General features: G+C 36.1%; 1 protein-coding gene across 7 annotated transcripts in view; it reads right to left on the bottom strand.

Annotated features, from left to right (window-relative positions):
* Nucleotides 1-1,666: 1,666 nt before the first annotated feature.
* LOC126354269 (mitochondrial thiamine pyrophosphate carrier-like) overlaps nucleotides 1,667-22,759 on the bottom strand; it is a 119,287-nt gene continuing 98,194 nt past the window's right edge. For all 7 annotated transcript variants that reach the window (XM_050003809.1, XM_050003806.1, XM_050003807.1 and 4 more), the window contains 2 exons: nucleotides 17,667-17,833; nucleotides 1,667-3,344 (listed from right to left, as the gene is read on the bottom strand). In XM_050003809.1, the coding sequence (XP_049859766.1) occupies nucleotides 3,171-3,344; nucleotides 17,667-17,833 (341 nt within the window). In that variant the 3' untranslated portion in view covers nucleotides 1,667-3,170. The remainder of the gene's footprint in view (nucleotides 3,345-17,666; nucleotides 17,834-22,759) is intronic.

Raw genomic sequence — 22,759 nt, 5'->3', positions numbered from 1 at the left:
TGTAAAAATCATAGAGGGAGACCAAGAGATGAATACACTAAACAGATTCAGAAGGATGTAGGCTGCAGTACATATTGGGAGATGAAGAAGTTTGCACAGGATAGAGTAGCATGGAGAGCTGCATCAAACCAGTCTCAGGACTGAAGACCACAACAACAACAACTAATATTACTTCCATCTACTGATAGGAATGTGTGTTGTCAAATTTTTAGTTGTAATTAACTCTTTTCATTTACAAAGAATTGAATAACAAAAGAGATACGGAATATACCATAATTATAATGTCTGAAATCAGTAACAACCATATCATACTGCCAGCCTCCTATGCTATTGGCTAACGTAACAACATCTGATCACCACATGATTACTGAAATTCATAAACCAAAACCAGATTAACAATGTAAACAAAGTGTTTATTTGGGCTGCTGTATTATATATTGAAATTCTGTTAATACTAAAAAATAGTATACTCATACTTCGAACAGAAGGCACATTGGGAATGCTTGGGACAATTTAGTTCAGCGTAATTAACAAAAATGTAATCAGAATTGTGCACTCAAATCATTTCACTGATTTTTCCATGAACACAAAAGATATGTAAGTGTCTTTGTATCTCATTTCATGCATTTCAGTTGTAACCACCAGCTGATAACATTTTTTTTTTTTTGTAATTATCAACAACTTTTGTACAGCATATGTGCTAAATACAACAATAAATCAATTGTTAACATGAGCATGTAAGATCTGCAAGAAATCGTGTGGTAACCCCAGTATGATGTAATATTTTGAGCAGCACTCTGTGACATAATAAATTATGTACCTGAAAGTATAATTGATGTTTCACATCAATTTAGAACTATGGTGTTCTCTGGCCTGTTTTCTCTTAGGAAATAGGAAGTAATGAAATGAAGATGAGTTCTGGTCAATGTTACTTTCAACAAATCCACCAAATTTCAAGAACATTATTTCAGCTAAAAAAATTTCAAAATTAATATTTCATAAATATATTCACTTTGAATTATCATCTGTTGAAAACATTTACCCCCAGCAAAGCAGTTACACCACATCTGTTGCAGATTATAAATGAAGACATTGCAAGGTATATGAAGAGATTGTCTTATTCAGAAAAAGTGTAGCTTTGATGAGAATTTCTGTTAATGTATTTCAAACTGTGACATTAAAAGCCAATGTGTGAAATTATTTGTAAGCCTGAAGCTTTAGCTGTTATTTACTGAATTTGGATATTATACTGGGCATGATAATCTCTATAGGGGCAATTTGAACTGTAGGAGTGAAAGTTAATGATGTCACTGACTGTTATTCTATGACAATACCTTTAACAGAAAACACTGATGTATCTCAAGTGCCTAATGTGGAAATGTTTGCAAATGTAAAAAGGCAGCTGCTATTAAAGAAATTTTAATTGATCTAAACTGTAAAGTTATAATCATTGGACTTCACATTAACATTGCTCTCACAGCATTAGTTGACTAGTCCAGGAGAAAGCAGCACACATCCTAGATTTGAAATAGTCTGAAGTGGTGTTATAACTGGCTTAAGCAATTACAAATGTTTTGAGTATATGTTCAAACAATATTACCAGTGCTGCTATCTGTACAAATAAGTTTCACATGTAGATGTAGGTACTTTTCCATACTGTTCATAGTTATTCATCGTTAAAAATGTGTATTTTGTGTTTCTACAAATGTTAAATTGAATGCAATAAAATTAACACAAGAAAATACTGCAATTTTAAGACAAATTTTTTTTAAAAAAGAAGAATATTACATGATATAAGACTCCGTTACTACTTCTTTGCAAAAGAGCCAACATATAACTACACTTTTAAACAGATGTACAACACAGAGCATGCAGTAATCATGAAACATAGAAAAACAGGAAATTTTACAACTTCATAATAATTCTGTAAATACATTTCATATATATTTTTCTGGTCAGCAATCTGATGTTATCTGTCCTAAGGAATATTTTTGTTTTGTTTTTGAAGGATTGCTTTTTCACAGACTATTTTTAGTTTCACATATTATAGCTAACTAGTCCTACATAAACACTACTTTTTCTAAAAAAAAAAAAAAAAAAAAAAAAAGTCTCAAAACTTGTTAATAAAGTAGTCATTATAGGCACTTACAAAAATATTTTGATACGAAAATATAACTTAAATATTTATATTCTGACTCAAATGTAATTTGTTTTGAAATGACTATAAAAAGTAAAGAAAACTCTTTGTGAAATCTTCACTTACATGTGAGAGACATAAGCATATATTTTGCTCCATATGTCATATCTCTGAGTTTGTTTATCACTGGTAGCCTCCCCTCATCCTCACATCTGAATCTTTTCTTCATTTCTGCATTACTCTAACCCTTTGCTTCAGGTAATTGCTTTCCAGTTCCTTGATACTGAGAGCCAGTTTTGAAATCTCTTTATGAGACTTGTTAATTTGGAAACCTTGGGTACTTCAACAGCATCAACATAAAGAATGAAAGAAACATGCAACATACATTTGGTGCTTAGGTTCTGCATGGAATGTGTTTGCTTGAAAAACTGTACTGCCTGTTACTTTTCTAAGGCACTGCACACTATGTGCTGCAGAAAGTTCAGTTGTATTAATTCTTCACATCACATAAATGGACAGTCTGTTCCTGGGACAGGCACAAATTTTAGCAGCTACAGGAAGGCAATTTGAAATCATACCCAATCTGCCTGTGCCTGGAACAGTAACTCAATGCTTTCACACTGCTTATTAATAAATGAGCCTAAAAAGGGAGTAACAGAGGCACATAAAAAAATCTGTAACAGCTTACCCAGAATGAAACTTTTTTTTTCAAAGTATGTCGATTATTATGCAATGAATACAGTTTTTGGTATCACAGCAAAGATAATGTAGTGTATGCTAAAATAGTGGCATTATTTGTACAATATTTGTGACTGTGCTTAATAGTTTTTAATTCTTTAGGGTACAACTGAAGTAAATATGTCACAGAAAATATATGAAAATCAGTTGCAGTTTTTTAGTCTCATTGTAAAAGCAATAGAATAAATAATATTTTATACCAAATACAGTAGAATTATTTGTGTAAAATATTAATGTTTATAATAAACAGTTTTGATGATTTATCACAGAAGAGATATATCAACCTCATGCCACACTAGTGATGAAATGAGAGCAAGAAGGTACATATCTGTTCGTAAGCAGCAAAATGAATAGCAGTTGTGGCAGCAGCTTTTAACAGACTTGGCCACAATCCTTTTAAGAGACTTGCAGAACCTTCTGTTTTTACTATTGTTGCTATACAGTGGAGTAACCCATTGCACTGAAATACCTAAAAAATAAATTAACAACATTTAATAAAACTGGATACTATATTTTTCTGATTTTAATTAGACATTTTTACTATTTGGATAGATAAAAAATCTACTCGACAAGTGGCAGCATAATACATACATAAAAGACTGTTATGATTGGCAAAGCTTTCAGAGCCAGTGGCTCCTTTTTCAGGTAGAAGGGTTGAAGGAGAAGGAGGAAGGGTGAAGTAAAGGACTGGAGAGATCTAAGAAAAGGGGTAGATCTTGGGAAAGTCACCCAGGCTGAGACCTGGATTTTTTTAAATTGTGAAAGCAGTTGAAAACATTGTTTCTTTCACATAATCTTTATTTGTATCCAAACTAAGCGTAAGTGCAACACTTGTGGGCATATGTGAAACTTCGCACTCTTCCAGTCATAGAATGCTACTAAAAGAATCTCTCTTGGCATGGTTATAAAGGAACAGAACTGTTACTAATTAAATCTTACAGAAGTGATGAAACAAATAGTTTATATTTATAAGGATAATTCAAATGTTATAAGTGTCACACAAGGGATTCCACAAAATTCTCATGCATAAGCCTTTGTCCCCCATCACATTTATAAATCATATTCACAAAATTATTTGTTGTAAGTCCATTCACTGTGCAGATGACACTACCTTTGTTACCATTGGAAGAGACTCAGAAGCATTTTAGCAAAAAAAGTGGTTTGGGGCCAAATAAGTACAAATTCATCATTCTAAAAATGCAAATTTATGATGATAGCTCAGCTAAACGTCTTGGGATTCACCTCAAATCAAAACTAACATCAGAAAGTGACGTAAGCTACATATGTTCTAAATTAGCCAAAATCACCTATTTACAACAGAAAATTTAGGGATTGTGTAAACACAAGCTATTAGTTAAAGCTTATTGTATGTACTTTCATAGCCGACTAATATATCGGTGTGCTATGGAGCAATTCTTCAGGAACAAAAAGTATTATTGTTTGTGAAAAAGACAGACGGAAGATGCTTTGTGCATATCTGGTATAAGAAATGACAAATCCTGAAAACTCTGTAAAAAAATAAAAATAAATAAAAGACCTAGAATTACTGATTGTTAAAACCCTTTATATACTTATTACAATGAAAACAATCAATTATTAAAAAAAATATTTATTTGGATAGATAAAAAATCTACTTACCAAGTGGCAGCAGAACACACATAATAAAGACAGTTATGATTGGCAAGCTTTCAGAGCCAGTGGCTCCTTCTTCAGGCAGAAGGGTTGAAGGGGAAGGAAGAAGGGTGAAGGAAAAGGACTGGAGAGATTTAGGAAAAGAACCGCAGATCAGGGGATCATTACCATGTGGGATGAGAAGGAAAGACTGATGGATGGGAACTGCACTGGATGAGATTTGAAAACCTGAGAGTTTAAAGTTGGAAGGCAAGGTAATATGCAAGACAGAGATTACTACTAAAACATCGTGCATGAGTTAATAAGAGTGAAAAGCTAAGTGCGTTGTGCGTAACAGAGTCGGGAGTGGGGTGATGAAAAATAGATGGGAAATACAATGAAAGATATAGAAAATTAAAACAGAGTGAAGCAAAGAGTAGTTAACATGAAGAAAAGCTGAGACAGAAGAAATTTATGTAAATTAAGGCCAGGTGGGTGGCAAGAACAATTGAAAGTCCCCCATTTCTAGATGCAATCCTACCCTACACCACGGTCTTTTTAGGTTCAAATACAGCAATCTCTTGCTCTTACCCAGATAAACTGTGACCTATACGCCTCATCAACAAATTTCCACTGTACCAGACTTTTCTCCTTCTGCAATATCCTGCAGTTATCTGCCCCTCATGTTTCCTTAAATGGTATCATCTGCCAAGTCAACTTCAAACTGCAACAACATACCAGACTCCACTCAAAAAGCTATCTCACCTTCTCCTAAACTACCTGAACTACACTTCCTGTCCCTCTGTTACTAAGTAACCACTAACTACGTAACCACTAACTAAGTAACCACCCACCAAATGTGTTCTGCAAGCAAAGTGATAAACTTAATGCATTCTAGATAAATCGAGATGGTTGGTTTTCCTAGGAACAATACACCTGAAGTAAACACTGGAACTGGCACCTGATGATGGTATAAAGCCTAAATGTGTCATAAATAAAGTTCAGTGCCTGGTTATGTTGTGTACTTTACTCACATTATAATTTAATTTTTACTTCAGCCTGGGCCTTTTTAAGTCCAATTTTTCATTCAGTTTCTTCTGGAAGAATATGTTAATGAGAATTATGTTCGTATTCTTGGCAAATCTGACTAATACATGACCTCTGTCATTTCCGAATTTTCCCACTGAAGAATAATTCTTTAGTTTTATTCCTTCTGTTATATTAAAATCCCTCTAAATGACCTTGTTTTGCAATTTTATATTGTTCATTGTGTTCTATAACTTCCATCACTAAGCAGAGCCTTCAGGGATATGAACTGAGTGTAGTTATGCATTGTATCAATGGAAAATTCACTAAAGATAACTAAATAAATTATGAGACAGAACTGCTGTCCATCACTTATCTTCAGGAAGCAAATGTATAGCACTACTGTTAGACACATACAATTATTTTTTTATAGTTTGCACCTTTATAAAATGTGTGTTGAGAACCAATTTCATTTTTTGTATCTCGGCCTTGTTTGTTGCCGGCTCTGACATCCGGCCAGCATCTCTTTGATCCATCACTCAGAACCTTCTTTTTCTACTCTGCCAAAGGCCCTCTCCATCTTTTGGGTTCCAATTCAACCATAAAATCCTAACAGCTTTTATTATACATGGAATACCTTATATATGTGTATTATGAGGAAAACAGCTACTTTGAAAAAATGCATTGCTCCTCCTCTCCTACCACTCACCTTCTTTTTTTAATCTAATATTTGAAACAATGCATTTGTGTAACTTTATACAGCACCCTGTATATTGGAAAAGTCAGGATCTAACTAATACAAATATTAGATAAATTAAATTTACATTTCTGGATCCAGATATTGTGATATAATTTTAGAAGTAGTTGATAATGAGGTATTTTTCTACTTTGGTTTTGAATATCTGGGACTTACTAAGTTTCTGCCTGATGCTAACTGGTGATTTGTTATAGCTTTTTGCACTGGAATATTAAACTTCATTCTTAACCCTAGGCAAGGCTGCACAGCCTAAATGGAAATCATTTTTATTTCTGGTATTGTGGTTATGAACTGCACAGTTCATCCTAAATTTAATGTCATTATTTTTAGGCACATTTGTGTAAGAATCTCAACATCTGCGAAGAGTGTTCTGCAAGGTGTTCAGTTATCAGCTTTACACGATATTCTCAGTGCATACTTCACCTTACCAGCACTACCCCATAAAACTACGGTGAAGGGCAGTAATGAGTGAAAGTATACTAATAATCTCATTTGTAGGTCAAGAAACTCAAGACATTCATAGTGTTTATCTATATCCAGTAAATGTGTACCCATGAAAATAAATTTCTACATTCTCAAATATACAACTACTTTGGATATACCTACATTTTTGACATTGTCACTTAGTCCAAAGGTGCATGTGCACACTTCCCGATATCTAATGTTACTTTGATATTGCATTCCTAAAGTATTATGAAATAAACTTCACATAATACTCATTTATTTTCAATTTACTCAAAACACATACAAGTAACACACATATTGGCCCAAAAAATTCCTAGATGCCTGGTATTAGAGTTGCCGCCATAATAAATTGTTTATCAGCCTCTCCTCAATACTGACTGCCACACACTACCCCTCTTCCAGTGACAAAACTTCTTTTGACATGGTGACTTGTGACACTGTTACAGCATCAACCTAACTATACATCATAATGAAGGAGAGATTCAATTTATATGGTATATTAAATTAATTAAGTTGAAGGCACATTTTCTATGTGGCCCAACAGATCATTATAGAAAGGAGAGTCCCACACAGAGTGCCAGTTCTGTAGACATGATCATGTTTATAATATGATGACAGAATTGGATTGTCACAGAGATCAAAGAGCCAATAACATGTTGTCTTCAGTCGAAATAATGGTCTGATGAAAGAATCAAAGAGCCTCTCAATCACAAGTAATTAATCATTTGTTGATTATGTGCTTGTAGACAAAAGATGAATTCAAGAAAATTACTTCACAGGTGAAACAGGACCTTTTGGTTAACTTATCTGTGTCCTAGAGCCACTTCAGTTTATTATCCATCTGGATGGCCACTGACTGTGCATAACAAACTTCATACAGTGTGTGCCAACTGGTCTCTATTTCTGGTACCTGTAAGTCTGGAACTGCATAATATGAATTCTGGCAAGATTAAGGATTAAGCTGTTAGATGAACTAATTGTAAGCCTGTTCCATTATTCTCTTGACTGTGTCTGTTACAAATGTTTCTGGGTCACACCTTCAAAAATACACTGCAGGTTGGATACATGAATTATGTAGGGTATAACAAAATCATTCAAGACACTCAGAATTCTTAATCAGCTTGGAAAATGAAACGTCCAATAAAAACAAATTGTGAAACAACACAAAAATGTATACAGGAAAGTTATAACAACAGAAAAATGCTGAAGAGTGATATGCATACTTGGAGATAACCTTACCATAAAGAATACGTTGAAAATTGTTGAAGATCCTGTGCAGACCGCTGCAATATTTAATTAATTCCATACAAGAATAGCCAAAAACTTCATTAAAAACAATACCTTTTCAAACTCTAAATAACCAAAAGTATCTATGCACATAAAAGCTGTGTTTCTGTGTGTGATAACACTGTCAGACGTAAAAGATTCTATTTGAAAGCTGAAAAACTAAAATTTACATGACATTGATGACTTGCCAAATAAAGTAATTAACATGGTACAAAAACATCATTTTTGCATTGCAGGTATTATCAATACCTCATTTTCCATAGAAATATTCCCTAGATGTCTAAAAAATTGACAGTGAATCCTCTTCTTGAAAAAGGTGCTCTATTAGGTCCTTTGCTGTTCTTGGTATTTGCAAACAATTTACTTCTACCAATATCTGCAGGAGATGCAGTGTTTTTGCAGATGATATCAGTATTTTTTATTAAAGTTTTACAAAAAGAAAATATGCTGCAAATTTGAAAGCAGTGACAAAAGAGGCAGGAAATCTGTTTGGTAGTGAATGACAAAAGACAGTGTGAATGGGCTGTCAACCACTCAAGAAGCAAAGCATTTTCAAACATTGGGAACTGTAGGGTTCAGGAAGCCTTAAGTGTATGGATAGATAGCCACTTAAGATGGGAAGGCCATTTGGAAATACTAAGCAGAAAACTATGTAAATGTTGATATGTTAAAAGTATTTAGGAAGTACTGCAATATAGAAACACTATTGTGTGTGGTGGATGACAGTCCATTAATGTGGCAACACTGAAAGCAGAGAGATTCCAATGCATTGAAGTACAGTTGTGTTTCTGACACCTCTGATTGTATACAATCAGTTTTCCTTTTTTTAATTTAAAAATGCAATATTTGTGTTTCTGAACTAAATTATGTACATTAGTAATTAATAAAACAAATATGCATTCTGCAAGTTTTTTTTTTCAACTGCATTAACTTCAGCAGAGAAACATCAACTTCAGTGGTGACCCTGATTATATGAATACAGTACCTGTTGTATGGACATAAAGTGTACATGTATAACTCATGCTGACAGTGGAGGATGAGGATTTACAGGCAGTTACAAGACAGCAAAAGGGAGGAAACAGGGAGCTACAAGCTGACCAGTTGAAATTTCTTGTGTGCTGGTCCAGATTAGTGGAACATTAGACACAGTTCTGATCTCACAGATAGTCTTCTGTTTAACACAGTTTTGGCCAAAGAACCCAAAAACTTGGTTCATGTCAGTGTATTCATATTTTTTTATAGTGGAATAACAAACAATAAGACAAAGCTTGCCTATGCCATCAGCCAGTCTGACCAAGAAGCCAGATCTATGATGGAAGAGATCATTGTCACTCCATCAGTTTCTAAGTGTTATAAATGCTTGAAATCAGGTTTCATACAATGCATTCCATATCAGTGGAACAAAAAATTCTTCAGTTATATTATGTTGTGAAGAGATGGGGGACAAAATCACTTCACAATAATAGATGATGAAAGGTCACAAGAAGACACAGTGCATACTTCTGCTCTACTACATGGAACATTGGCCCTCACCCAGAATGGCATCAGTTTTGCTGGTATCACAAGCATTTTGGTCAAGAGGCAACACGATGTTCACCACTGTGTGAGTACCCAAACTACATGAGCAGCTGAAGACAATTCATGAAAGTTATAAACAGTGCCAACTCAACAAAATGTTTGGAAATAGCTGGTTTAGCTGCCAGTAACTTAGTGAACACCCATTGAGATCCACACAGGGGAAAACCAGAGAAACAGATCTTGAATGAGGTGACAGTCTCTTACAGACTTTTTTTTATCAGACAAATTTTCAAGTGGCAAATTCCTGATGAGAAGTCAAATGCTTCCTTGTATCCACTCAAGATGCTATGAGCTCAGAGACAATCAACACCACAATAGTTTCCTGCTATGAACAACTCAGTAGTTAAGACACTTAATGGGAAAACTGTACTACTACACTTCAGCTTCAGCAAGAATTATCAAAGGAAATTTATTGTAAAAGATGTATCAGAACCAAAAATAGGAAAACATTTCCTGGCTCATTTCAATTTGCTATCCAATACCAACAACAGTTGCTTGATCAGCAACACTTCATGCAGCATCTACAGGCAAACAGGTATCTGAACTACAAGAGTGGTACAGGAGTCATCAGCTTGCTATCTAATACCAACAACAGTTGCTTGATCAGCAACACTTCATGCAGCATCTACAGGCACACAGGTATCTGAACTAACAAGAGTGGTACAGGAGTCATCAGCGAAACATTTTTAATCAGCTGCATCACCAATTTCCATCAATCACTACACCACACACTGAGAAGACAGCATTGAAACACAACATGAAACATTTTATCAATGCTACTACAGGCTCACCAGCATCTGCACATCCACAGAAACTACTGCCAAGTCACATGGCATTAGCCAAACTAGAGTTTGACAAGCTATTGCAAGACAGCATAATTCGACATTCTGACAGTCCCTGGGTGTCCCCATTGCATTTGGCTGCAAAGGAAGATAAAGTATGGAGACTGTACAGTGACTTTCAAGTATTAACTATAAGGGAAATACCAGATATGTACCCAGTGCCAGATATGCAAGAATTTAGCAGCTTGTTAGCAGGATCACATTTTTTTTAGCACAGAGGATTATGCAAGACCTTATATGTAGGTTTAAGTAGCAACAGAGTCATAATGACCTCTTTTGGTACTTTTGAAAATGTTTACATGCCTTCTGGACTTAAAAACACAGCCCAAACGTGGAAATAATTTATTGAGGAAGTTTGCACGAGCTACATCTCTGTTTTGATTGCATGCAGATATAGTGATCTTTCCAAAACAGCAAGTAAACATGCAGAGCACTGATAATTCAGAAGTAAATATTAAATAAATAAATAGACTACATATGACAAAGAGTTCCTTGCAGTTTTTGAAGCCATCAGGTACTTCCGGACAACGCTTGAGGCTAAGTATTTCACTATATTCACTCACCTTAATTCCTTAACCTTTGTTTTTAAGCAATGCAATTCTCTGAGACAGTACAGACAAGTAGAATTTATAGTGCAATTCATGACTAATATAAGGCAAAGTAGAGAACTTTGCTGCAGCTTATCTTTCACCTATAAACAGTGAATCACAAAGCATTAATTTTAGTGAGTTAGCAATTGCGTAAAGCAATGTCACACACAGTTCCAAATTTTTTTGTCAGATGGGAAGAGTGGCTTCGAACTGGGGCAAGTGCGGATGCATAGTTCAAGTTGGAAAATCTGATGTGACATGTCTACAGGAAGATACTGCCATTTTGTACATGTGACCTACCTCAGACAAGTGTTTTGTAGTGTTCATGATCTGGCAAATTTGGGAATAAAATACATAGCACATAAAATGGTGGAGCATTTTGTATGGCCTAGTGGATTGTAAAATGTGGGAACAGGAATGTTTGGCCTGCCAAAGGGGTAAAGTGGGACATCACATACACTCGTCTTTGGGGACGTTGCACAAATGTTGTGAAAGATTTGCACTTGTACATATTGACTTAGTGGGACCATTATTGCCATCAGAGGCATTGCATTGCTTGTTTACAGTTATTGATCAGTTTACACATTGGGCAGAGCTTTTCCTATCAATGATATTTCATTCAAGACAATGACAAAGGCCTTTTTATTTTTACTTGGTAGCATATGTTTTGGTTGCCTAATGTGTGGAGCAACTAACAAAGGAAACAGTTTGAGTCAATTCTTTTCCAGAATTTAGGCAAATTGTATGGGGTGAACCACGATAAAACTACCAGCTATCAGCCACAAAGCAACAAAATGGTGGGAAGATGGTACAGGACCTTGAAAGCCACTATAATGTGTCATGAGGAAAAATTGACATAAGCCCTACCATTGGTTTTATTGTGCTTACACACTACCTGTAAGCCAGACATTGGCACATCCCAGGCGAGTTCATCGAAGTACTGACTGACACATTGTCAATGTTTATCACTCAGTTATGACAACAGATGTCTCAATTGGGCACACTTCCTGGAATCAAACACTGAAATCAGCCACCTTTTGTCCACAAGTATTTAAAATAGTGCACTCACATTATGCTCTGATCAGATGTTATCATGCCACCACTACAGCCACCATATTTGGTATCTTACAAGGTATGCTACAATTGGCAACCCAGAGAGAGAGGGGGAGGAAGGGAGGGAGGGAGGGAGGGAAGGAAGGGGGGAGGGAGAGAAAGAAATGAAGCCAGCGAGCATATATGTCATCTGATGAGACCCAAACCCTCAACCAAGTGATAACACAAGACCAACTATTTCAGAAGAACCAACATCAAGCTTGCTACCATCTCAAAAAAACATCTACATAATAGCAAACACCACAAATATAGACCTGAGCAGGATGCCAAGTGTGTTTTACATATTCACACCTTCCAGGTGCTCTGCACTTTAGATGGGGATGCTGTGTGGTGGACGATGTTGAATCGATGTGGCAATGCTGAAAGTGGGGATGTTCCAATGCAGCAAATTACATCTTAGATTGTTTACTCATAGTTTTCATTTTTCTTAATAAAATTTAAATGTGAAATATTTGAGTTTCTCAGCTATGTTAAGAACATTAATAATTACTGAGGCAATGTACTATTTTGTAAGTTTTTTTCTTGTGCATTAATTGCAGTAGATAAAAAGTAACGTCAAGAGTTTACTGAGGTATGGGGTTCTGTTGTGTAATAAGAAAAGCATGGCACAACAAACCTTTAACCTTCGGAATAGAGGTGTAAGAATTATTAAAAGGGCTTGTAAAAGGAATCTAACAATACTTAGTAATTAATGTATATGAATACAACAGCATATTGAAGACATACGAGGCCTCAGTGGGTTACACTGTTTCTTTTTTTTCCATAAATATGAAACAAGTAACAAACACAAATTTTATAGGGAAGTACACAGAACAGCTTTATGCACAAAAAGTTTGATATTTCAAACATGACTTTTATTCAGTGCTTTGTCTTAGAAGCTCAAGCAGATTTTACAACTATGCAAGTTCATAAAATAACTAAGAAATTGTGTGACAGTCAACAGCTTCTATGGCATTGATGAATTATGAAACATCATTATTAAGCAAAGCAAATGCAGGTGTGGTCAGCTGGGGCACAGCAATAACTGTAAATGATATATACATGAAACAGCCACAAGTCACACATAATTTGTTCTATAAATCATCAAGTTCAACTATCAGACACAAGCATTATCTGATGATGACTGTAATCAAATTGTGTGAAACTTGTGGCTGTTTTATAAGTAAAATACCAGCATTAAATTAAATATAAACTATAAAATTTTTGTATTAATTCCTCATAGAAAAATGATGGTGTCAGTGATAATGCAGTGGGAGGAGTGACAGTGACACACAATTATATTCTGAATGCTCTGTATATGGATGCTAAATATACTGCTGGTCATTAAAATTGCAACAATTTTGAAAGTACATAAAAAATAATGGCATTTTGTCCAATAGCAGACACCACCATCTCATGAACTGCGGAGCTACATGTGGTTCCATCATCGTAAAAACTATCCATCCCAGTCTGAAGGGGGAGATCAGATGGATGGTACCGTTACTTGAAAACTACTTCAAAAAGTAATAAATCCAACTGTCTCACTACTTGTAGGTTCCTCCATTGCAGCACTGAAATAGTTTTGGTCAGAAGGCAACTGTCTGTATAGAAGCAAACACACCTGTATATCACTAAATATATTCTGCAAAAATGTTCCAAAAACATACAACAAAATCAAATCCTGCAGTAAGACATCAGAATTCTCCCCCTACCATTGACTTTCAGAGCCTATAATCACCCTTTCACTATTAACTGGTTGAGTAGTTACAAGTACCGCTGTATCTGAAAAATTCATAGACCAGATTGCTCCAAAGTGTATTTTAAAATGAGGTAGATCAAATAAGGTTCCTAAGTACAGGAAAGAATCTATTTCCTATGCAGACATATAGGACAATATAACAAGAAAAATAGCTTACATTGCTTAAAGAACTTCAGTTACTTGACAAAAATTACAGTCAATTCAAGTGGATTCTTCCTAAAAGTACCCTGTAGCAGGAAGAAGAAATTTATCAGTCCACACACACCACTTGGTTTCCAAGACAGAGCTCAAAGTAACACAGTCATGTCATCCTTGTACCAGTCTTAATCTTCTCTGGCCAGTGCAGGGTGTAGCTTTCATTTGGTACAGCATATGGGAGATGGAATATGCACCTCAGATTGTTAGTGGCTGCTTTCATGTCAAGCTCCATCTGATCAACTAAATCATTATGGCATTCCCATTTAGATCTCTGCTATAGCTTGATTAATTTTTGACTGCAGGCTCTGAAAGAACTTATGATAACATCATTTCAGCTGATCTGGAATATGAACTCTATAAAGTTTCAAAATGACGTGATCCTATGAATTTTTACTTTCAACATCACATTCAAAGACGGAAACTGAGGGCTAAAACAAAAGGTAGTTAATCTAAACAGGTGCTTACAGAATTTAATGAAAGTCAGTAACTTGAGGATAATTTCCTGAAAGTGAAATTTGTTTCAAAATGTGCACAAGGAATGCTCGTTGTATATGAAATACACACTACTGGCAAATTATAGCTCCCCAACACCATTACCTATTGCCCACATACAGTAAAAACATCAACATTTCCAACAGTACTGAGGCTACCTCACCCCACTACCTTTCACAGATCTTGCAGTCCCAGGAGGTGCAAATGACAGAAGCTTGACCCAGTTTATAGGCATTGTAATTGTTAACAGGCCAATGGGACTTTAAACTGATTTCCTATACAGTATTTGACCATGTTAGCCATTAACGATGTTTCTGCTTACAATGGCTACCTGATTTGATGGAAACTGGGAAAGGTGGGAGCATATCACAACTCTACTAAGAAAGAAATAAGGAGTATCCAAAATACTGATATATTCTGAAATTAGAATCAATTGAAACATAGCATTTAGCCAATGGGAGCCTCCACTGATGTTACACAATGATAAACAACAAAGATCATATGTATTAAAACAATATGGAGGCACAGAGAACTACAATCAAGCTGGAGAGAGTATGAAACCAGAAGAGTAAATCAAGGTGATGAAGGGAGAGATTCTGATAAATTTTACCATATGGATGGCAATGTTGGTTTTGGGTTGTGGTGTGGGATAGTTGTACTTGACAATTGAATGAACTGGCAAGCATATGCAAGCAACATTGTTGCTTTTTTGAAGGTAATGAGCAGCTAAACTGGCACTAACAGCAAGGTGGTGAATGCCATAGCAGTTTCTTTTCTCTCAATAATTTCATTAAGCATTTTAACTGTGACTGAATTTTCAAGAAGCTGGAACAACAGATGGTTGAAGTTTTTTAACACACACTCATTACCACTTACTGTCGGTGTGTCAAGCATTTTTATAAGAATGTGAATGGTGTGGTAGGGTCTCCTCTGACACCAGGAATACTCAATCCTTACACAAAACACTTTTGGCGAAATTGCTATAGAGATCACATGTCTCAGACCTAAACATTTCTACAGATTCAGGGGAGACATTCTGGGAAGGGTCTAAGGCTTTAGACAGGGACTGGAGCTTATGTTGGACTTTTGGGATGGGATCACTCTGGCAAAGTTGATAGCCATATGCCCTTCCAAGGACCTCTCCTCTGAATCCACTTCCCTCCTTGCCCCTATGACACCCTGCATGACTACATTCTACACCCTTCTCAAAATCCACATAGCAATCAGTCCTGGGTGACCAATTGTAGCTCTTCATTTTGCCCCCACTGAAAGAATTTCAGCCCTCATTAACCATCACTTCTAGCCAGTTGCCTGAGATCTAGCCCTCCACATCAAAGATACCAACCACTTCCTTCACCAACTCTTTGCCATCCTGACCCCTTTACCTCCTGTATCCCTATTTGTCACTGTTGATATAACTTCCCTATACAACAAAAAACCTAGATTAGATTAGATTAGTTTTTCGTTCCATAGATACGTGCTGAGGAGATCCTCGTGGATGTAGAACATGTCAATATTTTTTTTATTTTTCTTAGATAGCTGAAATAACAATACCAATAGTATGAATATATACAATATATCATTTGTTTCTATTAAAAAATTTGTCAATGGAGTAGAAGGAATTGGCCACTAGTAAGTCTTTCAGGCTCCTTTTAAACTGATCTTTATTTGTAACTAAATTTTTTATGCTTGCTGGCAAATTATTGAAGATGAGTGTTCCTGATTAGTGGACCCCTTTTTGAACTAAAGTAAGTGCTTTTAAGTCCTTGTGCAGATCATTTTTGTTTCTGGTATTGTATGTATGAACTGAGCTGTTTGTTGGAAAAAGAGATATATTATTTAGGACAAATTTCATTAAGGTTTAAGGTTAATGCTCCTTATCCATTAAAAAAAAATGCATAACAACTACATAGCTAAAAGCTAGTTACATCTCCATTCAAGCTGGTTGCTTCACAGCATCCAACATGAAAAATGTGTAGGCAGTCTTCAGTGTGTTAACTATTTCTCACTACCTTGAGGTGTTTTCCACACTTGTCCATTGTTATGTTGTCATGGTTTTGGGGCATGGGCAGAGGCAGATTTGGGGCTGGGGACTAACGGAGATTGAGACTAGGAGGATTACTGTTCAGTACAGCATATAATTACATTAGAATTCTTTTAGAACTTCATTGTTCACAATTTTACTATATATATATATATATATATATATATATATATATATATATATATATATATATATATATATATATATATATATGTGCTGTAATTTTGTGAACATGTAGGTAGGGTATGTAAATTTTGTTGTATTGATTTACTAAGAGTCTGAGGTAATAGTCACCAAAATTCTCTAACAGTCATAAAGTATCAGTGTGTTTTATTGTAACTGCATGATTACAGGCTGTAAGAATTTCTCATTTACTTTTACAGTTGAGAAATAATTGTTATTTCTATGTCAGCATGGAGCAAAATGTCCTAGCTATAACCAAACAGAGCAGTATTAATTTAAATACAAGTGACAAACTTGAAGTCTTGTACAACTGAAAAATCTTCCCTATTACAAAAGGAGTGCTCTGTGAGACATCATGTCTAAAAATTAATTATTATCATGAAACTTAATTGGATGGTAAGTTCCTCTTCTGTCACATGACTGCTAAAAGGCATTAGGTCTTAACATAACATGAACACAGAGGGAACAATGACTTTTTACTACTCTTCTTCAATTTGACATTTAATTTATTATGCCCAGAAAAACTCCAATAGGAAACAAATACAATAAAGTCAATATATGTTGGTTGTTGTGTATCACCTGCTCTTTTCCCCTAATAACCAATGTGATTAATTTATAAAAAGACATTGTTCCAAATTACTACACAAGAAGGAAAAGAGACAATAGTAACCTCACAAAAGGTAATTAATATGGTTCAAAGTTCAGATTTAGTGAGAAATCAGTGATTGTATGATAGTTACAACATATGTCAAAACTCATAACGAAATTTCCATGTGTCATTCATAAATGGGACCAAATAAATAACATCCAACCATACAAATTTTGTAATGTCAAGTTTAACAGAATACAGTATAAATTTTCAGTTACCTTTCCAAAACTGCTTCTTGCTGTTTCAAATCCCTGAATCTGCAACCTTTTTTTTGCAAGATCCAAGGGGTAGACTAATGTCTTTGCACAAATTCCAGCCAGGGAACCACAGATCAAGGACTCATACAAGGAAATCTGTGTATTCCTGTTAGTGTCTCGTCCTGCACCTGTGAAATTATATTAATTACCAGTTAAAAATTATGAAGAGAAGGGGTACTGTGCAGAGACAGATGAACAATGTATAACATCAATAAAAACCAACTGTAGAAATAAATATGGAAAATCAATAAAAACCAACTGTAGAAATAAATATGGAAAATCAATAAAAACCAACTGTAGAAATAAATAAGGAAAATCAAGAATAATAAGCTCACATTATGAAGGTAGAGTTTTAAATTATCATCACTGTTGTTTAAATTTTATGCCAAAGATGCATTCTAAACCCACAGTTATACTCACCAAGCCACTATACAGTGCCTGAGAAAGCATACATTATATATCAATTTCTTTTATTTCCATCTATGATCACAAAACTTCTGGTCCTTGTATTATATCACTGTCTTTCTCCATACTTACACAGAATGAGGGAAAAATGACTATATGTACATCTCTCAATGTAACATATTCTCTTTTATTTAACTTCATCAGTTGGGCCTATGGCTGATTTTCCTGCAGTTTGTACAAACATACATAATAGGTTCTTCACCATGTTGTCGATAACAGAGGTCCCTCTGGGAATTGGATGGCAGGTTTGATAAGAAGGTTAATGTGTGCTCAGTATGTGTGGTAGGAGATCTTTCCAAGCTATTGCACTGATGCTGCTGATGATTTCTCAAGGCACTGAGTATAACCAACTGCAAATCATATCTCGTGTCAGCATGGATCATGTCTACTGGCTAAGTTTGTGAGCTCTATTTGATCACTTTATGTGGATAGCTGAATTGATGAAAATCGCTTGCCTCATAGGCAATGTGAAAGCATGACTCATTTGCAACACCATGCCCAGATATGGGTTTAGTTCCTCTAGTTAGGAGCTGAGTAGGGGGCATAAATCAAAGGCTCAAACAATTTTGTGATGAATTCCAACGAAGATTTCCTTACCTCTGCTATCAGGCAGAACACTGAATGTCCCCCTTCATTTGGTCAGGTATGAACTATAGAGCAGGAAAAGATTACTTGGGTAGCTTTTGATGTAGGAGAAACCCTCCACAGACTTCATGATGAATTACATTTCTGGGGGGCAAAGATGTAACATACCTCTGGATAATATGGAAAGTATTGTACATCATACTTTTGGTACATATATGCCAATCAACATTATGAGACTTGGAAAAGATTTGCTGTGGATCATCACCACATTAAAAAGCTGTTGTGCAAACAAAGAGTGTTTCATCAGATATTTAAGCAAACAAGAGCTGAATGAAGTCAAAATAAATATAAAACAAACAATGAAAAAAGTGTACCAATATTATGAAAAGGACAGCTGTTACTCACCCCTTAGCAGAGATGCTGAGTTGCCGATAGCCACACCAGAAAGACAGTCAGAAAGTGAGCTTTCAGCCAACAAAACCTTTGTTGAAAATAGACAATACACACACACACACACACACACACACACACACACACACACACACACATGGGCACATTCAAACACAACTCATGCACACATGACTACGGTCTCTGGCAGCTGAAGCCACACTGCGAACAGCAGCGCATGATGTGTCAGTCAGCGGGGTGATGTGGCTAAAGGTAAGGAGGCTGGGGCCTGGGAGGGGAAGGGATAGCAGGTTAGGGGTGGGGTACAGTAAAGTGCTGCTTGTTGGAGTATTCACGGATGAGGTAGAGAGAGGGTAGGGCAGCTAGTTACAGTTGGGAGGTTCACCAGAGGGCGAGGAAGGGGGTGGGGGGGAGGGGAAATGGAGAGAAGTAAAAAGACTGAGGGTGCATTGGTAGAATAGAGGGCTGTGTAGTGTGGAATGGGAACATGGAAGGGACATACTGCAGGGAAAGGTCCCACCTGCACAGCACACAAAAGCTGCTGTTTGTGAGAAGGATTCAGGTGGCACAGGCTGTGGAGCAGTCACTGACATGAAGAATGTCATACTGGGTGGCATGCTCAGCTATAGGGTGGTCCAGCTTTTGCTTGGCCTCAGTTTGTCAGTCGCCATTCATGCAGAGAGACAGTTTGTTGATTGTCACACCCATATAGAACACAAAAATGGTTCAAATGGCTCTGAGCACTATGCGACTTAACTTCGCCTAGAACTTAGAACTAATTAAACCTAACTAACCTAAGAACATCACACACATCCATGCCCGAGGCAGGATTCGAACCTGCGACCGCAGCAGTCGCCCGGTTCCAGACTGCAGCGCCTAGAACCGCACGGCCACTCCGGCCGGCATATAGAACACAGCACAGTGATTGCAGCTTAGCTTGTAGGTCGCATGACTAGTTTCACAGGTAGCCCTGTCTTTAAAGGTATAGGTGATGTTTGTGACTGGATTGGAGGAGGGGGTATGGGAGGCTGTATGGGACAGGTCTTGCATTTAGCTCTATAATAGGATGTGAGCCATGAGGCAAGGGATTGGGGCAGAGGTTATGTAGGATGTATGAGGATGTTGTGTAGGTTCAGTGGGAGGTGGAATACCACTGTGGGAAAGGTGGAAAGGACAGTGGGTAGGACATTGCTCATTTCAGGGCACAATGAGAGGTTAGCAAATGTCTGGTGGAGAATGTAATTCAGTAGCTTCAGTCCTGAGTAGAACTGAGTCATGAGGGGAATGCTCCTCTGTGGCCAGACAGTGGGTCTTTGGGAGGGGGTGGGTGACTGGAAAGAAAAGCACGGGAGATCTGCTTTTGTACAAGACTGTGAGAGTAATTACGCTATGTGAAGGCCTCAGTGGGACCTTCAGTATATTTGGAGAAGGATCAATTTTAACTATAGATGCAATGGTCATTGGTACCTAGGCTGTATGGAACGGATTTCTTGATATGGAGTGGGTGACAGCTGTCAAATTAGAGGTATTGTTGGTGGTTGGTAGATGTGATACGGACTGAGGTACTGATCTAACCATCCTGCATTTTCCTTTGTTTAATGAAAAATGTGTCAATTAATTCAGGCACAAAATTTTAATGACGTGCAATGAAAAATCCAAATAAGATTTTGTCTCACATGAAGTCAGTAAACAGATCAAAATTATCTATTCTGTCACTCAAAGTAACATACTGGTACTGAATGGGATAATGATAGGGAGAAGGCCAAATTACAGTATCTGCTCTTTTGAAATTGTTTCACTGTGGTTCCTCCTTTCAATCATCACCTGAACACGAAACTGAAGTATAATCCACAAACAACATTAGAATAGAAAATTAATTCAAACTGCTCAACACAGGGAAGGTAACAGGTCTCACCTCTTACGTAATAGATAGGAAAGAAAGAGTAATTATAACCTTAAATTCAAGAAATTACTCCTCAAGCTGGAAAACAATTGAGCAAGGGGTCCTGCACGGTTTGATATTGGGTGTATAACTGCTCCTTTTCCAATCAAATGACCTGCCACTTGCTACTGATGCTCATTCTAGTTTTATCTGCTGCAATACATCACTTCTGATTATCTATCTATCTATCTAGCTAGCTAAGTCCTGTTCTAGTCACTACTTTTCCAAAAGCTTTATTTGAGCAACTGGTTCTCCCAGATGTCCTGAAAGGATTTGCAAAGCAGTCTGCAAAAGCTGAGCAGTTTCCTTTAATTCCATTTCATTTCCTTACAGAAATATTGGTTCAAGTATTTTATAGTTTTTCTGGTCAATCTGAATCACATCATCAAAAAGTGGCAAATTAAATAATTCTGCTGAATGTTTAGTATGTTTCAAAATGATCAGAATTTCGGTTTCAGTGTTGACCACTCATAAAACAAAACTAACTAAAATAAATAATTAAAATAATTAAAGTTTAGAAATTTTAATTAGATATGTTGGAAATACTTTCACAGCACTCTGTGTACAGCTCCTTTTTAAAAAAAGGTATTTCAGAAATCAGTTTTATGACACATGGATGTATGTGACCTGAAAGTTATTGTAATTTCTATTGTAATAAAAGTTTTAATTTTTCAAAATTATTGATGGTGATGGGGTACTTTGCAAAATTCCAAATTATTACGGAAGTTGATCATATAGTTCTCAAAAACACATTTGTAATATATCATGGTTTTGAAGATTTTCCTTCTAAACCTAATAAGTGAAATTACCTTTTGGGTTGTGTTTTGTTCCTTAAAAGTGAAATTGGGAAAAGTATGTATTGCATTGTTTTGATTCCTCTACATATATATCAGATTTTGTCAACATTATTTATTTACACTTGGGAATGTTCCCTTGCAAGTGGGAATGACACATAACCCTGACTTTCAGCATCATACTATACATCCAAATAAAATTTTTTTTTCATTTGGACAAAGCTGATGAAAAGGGAGCTGGATGTAAATTTTGAACTTTTTAATACATGACGAATAAGTGGCCTTTGTGAAGGAACCACTGACAAAACCAAGACAACTATTTTAACTGATGAAATTTCACTTTGATTAAATAAGAGAAAGAAAAGAAGCTATACAGGTTTGTATTTACTGAGAGCCATACTTTAGTTTGATAAATACGATTTGCAGGTGATATAATTTGATATTCATTGAAGTTACAGTACACATCGTGGAACGCCATACAGTTTTGAATCATTCAGTGCATTCACCAATACTATCATCAGAAGCTAATGAGGTTTAGTCTTCTTCCCAGATGCTTTGCTGTGAGAAGCAGCAGACCTTGAGAACTCCTCCAAACTGCAGCAACTATATTTCATGGCAGTACAACTTATTCATTGTTATATGCAGCAACCATTTTTAATGCTTGGCAGTACAGAAGGTGTCTGCCCCTTTATGGAACACATAAGCAAACATTGTCATGCAGATGTGCTTGATGGACATTTGTAATGTACTGATTCAATTGCCTTCAGGAGTCAGTCCAGAAAAGTTGATGTACAATAAATGTTTTCCCTAAACAGAAAATGTTGCAACAAAATAATAATGAATGGTATTTCAGAATGGAA

Source organism: Schistocerca gregaria, chromosome 3 (genome assembly GCF_023897955.1).
Source record: "Schistocerca gregaria isolate iqSchGreg1 chromosome 3, iqSchGreg1.2, whole genome shotgun sequence".
NCBI lineage: Eukaryota > Metazoa > Arthropoda > Insecta > Orthoptera > Acrididae > Schistocerca > Schistocerca gregaria.
This window is presented reverse-complemented; position numbering and strand designations above follow the sequence as displayed.